General features: G+C 33.8%; 1 protein-coding gene across 3 annotated transcripts in view; it reads right to left on the reverse strand.

Moving 5' to 3' along the window:
- Window positions 1-1,247: 1,247 nt before the first annotated feature.
- SLC38A9 (solute carrier family 38 member 9) overlaps window positions 1,248-3,362 on the reverse strand; it is a 246,550-nt gene continuing 244,435 nt past the window's right edge. Inside the window, exon 13 of one of the 3 annotated variants that reach the window (XM_053701283.1) lies at window positions 1,248-2,402. In XM_053701283.1, the coding sequence (XP_053557258.1) occupies window positions 2,237-2,402 (166 nt within the window). In that variant the 3' untranslated portion in view covers window positions 1,248-2,236. Of the gene's footprint in view, window positions 2,403-2,451 lie in introns of those variants that run through there. The other 2 variants (XR_008400608.1, XM_053701285.1) reach the window with 2 other exon arrangements.

Consider the following 3,362-nt stretch of genomic DNA (forward strand, 5'->3'; position numbering starts at 1 on the left):
AAATGGTGGCATGAAATATACCATAATGGGCCTAGATCAATACTTTGGGATGTCTTCTAAATATATATATATATATACATGTTAAAGGGTATTCAGGGATTCCTGACAGATATCAGTGTCCCAATGTAACTAGCGCTAATTTTGAAAAAAAGTGGTTTGGAAATAGCAAAGTGCTACTTTTATTTAGTGCCCTATAACTTGCAAAAAAAGCAAAGAACATGTAAACATTGGGTATTTCTAAACTCAGGACAAAATTTAGAAACTATTTAGCATGGGTGTTTTTTGGTGGTTGTAGATGTGCAACAGATTTTGGGGTCAAAGTTTGAAAAAATAGTTTTTTTTCCATTTTTTCCTCATATTTTATAATTTTTTTTAATAGTAAATAATAAGATATGATGAAAATAATGGTATCTTTAGAAAGTCCATTTAATGGCAAGAAAAACGGTATATAATATGTGTGGGTACAGTAAATGAGTAAGAGGAAAATTACAGCTAAACACAAACACCGCAGAAATGTAAAAATAGCCTTGGTCCCAAACGGTCAACAAATGGAAAAGTGCTCTGGTCACTAAGGGGTTGATAACAAAATACATGTACAAACTCCAAACTCTTAAAGGGACAGTCAAGTCCAAAAAAAACCTTTCATGAATCAGATAGGGCACGCAATTTTAAACAACTTTCCAATTTACTTTTATCACCAATTTTGCTTTCTTCTGTTGGTATTCTTAGTTGAAAGCTAAACCTAGGTAGGCTCATATGCTAATTTCTTAGACCTTGAAGGCCGCCTCTTTTAAAAATGCATTTTGACAGTTTTTGTCCACTAGAGGGCATTAGTTCATGTGTGTCATATAGATAACACTGTGCTCACACACGTGGAGTTACCTAGGAGGCAGCACTGATTGGCTAAAATGCAAGTCTGTCAAAAGAACTGAAATAAGGGGGCAGTTTGCAGAGGCTTAGGTACAAGGTAATCAAAGAGGAAAAAACTGTATTATTATAACTGTGTTTTTTATGCAAAACTGGGGAATGGGTAATAAAGGGATTAGCTATCTTTATAATTTATATTAATTCACTACTAGCGCACAAGTTATTCAAGCATGGCAGTTTAGAGAAAAAAACAAAAAACTTTATAATAAGTATGCACAAAATTAACAATGTGCTTGCCAAAATTTGTAATGTACCCCACATACTTGCAGGCAAAAATATCAGTTTATGTACACAATAACTTAAGGAAAAACAGATACATATAACTTTTTTTTTTTTAAATCTATTATGCACAAAAAAGAGCACAATTTAAACATGTTCAAATATTTTTGCATGAGAATAGTCTTGACAGTGACACGTCCCACAAGTATAAAAATACATGTTTGTTTTTTTCAGCACAGGAACATAATTTTATTAAAAAAATAAAATTATATATATCTATATATATGTTTGAAATTGTCACAAGTCCAACAGTCCCAGAGTGTCTACAGCCCTGGAAGCCCTTGCGACGGCGGACATACAGGGTACAATGGGTCGCCATTAAGGGGTTAAGTGCAAGTAAACAATTATTTAAATCCTCAGGGGTAAACTAACTTTCAACAACCCAAATTGACAATGCTGATAAACCTGAGAAGGTGGCTGTATCCATTCATTAGCAAATTATTTGCTCTGAGGATGCCACAACCTTCTTTTATTCAAACTCTACAAAACAACTCTTGTGAGTCTTTGGACTCAGCAGGGATGTCCAGCACGTTCTTACTCCAAATAATCAGGTAAGAAGAGGAGTTGTCCTTTTGGGAATTGTTTCTACCTACTTCAAGAAGGCAAGAGGAATTATATTAGTCCGATAGACAGACAGGAAGATGCGTTCATTCATATAGGCATTTTTTATAAAGGTGTAAAATCAATAACTTAAATATTTTGAGAAATAAAATGTTAATTACAGAGTAGATTCGAAATCGTATTTAGACACTGAGCAGCATGATGGTTTTCTATATTTTCACATTGAAAACAAACAATGACATCAGTAAAAAAAAAAACAGAGGTTCACACTGTGTATCACTAGCTAAAATGCTATGATATATGTATAATCATGGAGACACTACAACATCATTAGACATAAATTTTGTCTTCAGTTTCTTTCAATAGATTCTGGAACAGATTCATGGCAGGAATGCATCCATGAAAGCCAAAAACGTTGATGTGAGTATTAACAAAACACACAAATAAAGTAACGTAATTAAATAACTGTTCACATGAAGAACTGTGCAACCAAATTAGCAACTCCTAAAACTATGATGAAAGAGTGAAATAGTAGAGAGGGCCACTTCAATTGTCCATTGCGAAAAAGTGCTATCATGTGAATCAGAGATGGATAGACGAATACAAAGGCAAGTCCGCAAGCAGCTCCTGAGAACCTGAAAAAAGGGGAAACAATTACAAAACCAGGCACAATGCAGTTAAAGTAACAAATATTGATCTTCCTATATTTTAAGGTCCAAGAGTGATCTTACACATTTCTTCAATGATCAGTTTCCTTCATATAATTGTATTACCCAAGTTGTAATGCAGGGGATCCAAAAGTGATCTCCAATATTTTCACTGAAGTAATCTGTGTCATAAAAACTGTTGTTTCTGTTTATACATCTTTCACATTCTATACACTGTTATCATTCCTGTTTACAACACTATATATATATATATCTCCTCTGTTCACGTGTGTATTAGTGCTTTGGGGTCCAAGAGTTGCCTCTCAGTATAAGAAGGTGATTTAGGTGTGAAAATAGAGGTTCTCTGTGTAATATATGTTATGTTCATTTGTAGACATTTTTGTATATTGTACTGTTGTATTTACTGTTCTGCAGAAAGTTGTTTTTTTTAAATTCTTTTTATTAAGAGAGATTAGGAAAGGATACAAAATTCACCAATACATTTGAATCAGCAAAGTTACAGACATTCAAAGAGAATCAGTATTCACAGTTATATATATCCTTAATATCTAATGGACATTTTCCATCTAGTATGTGTCCACGGTATGAGTTCCAGTTATACTGGTTGTTTGCATATTTTTGTTAATCTTTCCTGCGCATTCCTTTCTCTCTATGATTTTTATTTTAATTAAACTTAACTAAAAACTAAATACAACCGAACCATGGACATCATGGGAGCAATCTTGCAAGGTTACTTATGCGTCTCTGAGATCTGCAAAAAAAAAGGGAGGAACAAAACCCTCTCGCACTCTCTTTCCCCACTTCTCCCCAACCCCATCCCCATGTATTTTAGGCAATATGTGTCTCATAGACTTCTTTGTCAATTCCATTTCCATCTGTAACTTACTACAATATCTGAGTGATAAGAATCACACAGTCATCCCCAGA

This window comes from Bombina bombina, chromosome 2 (genome assembly GCF_027579735.1).
Source record: "Bombina bombina isolate aBomBom1 chromosome 2, aBomBom1.pri, whole genome shotgun sequence".
In the NCBI taxonomy this organism is placed as follows: domain Eukaryota; kingdom Metazoa; phylum Chordata; class Amphibia; order Anura; family Bombinatoridae; genus Bombina; species Bombina bombina.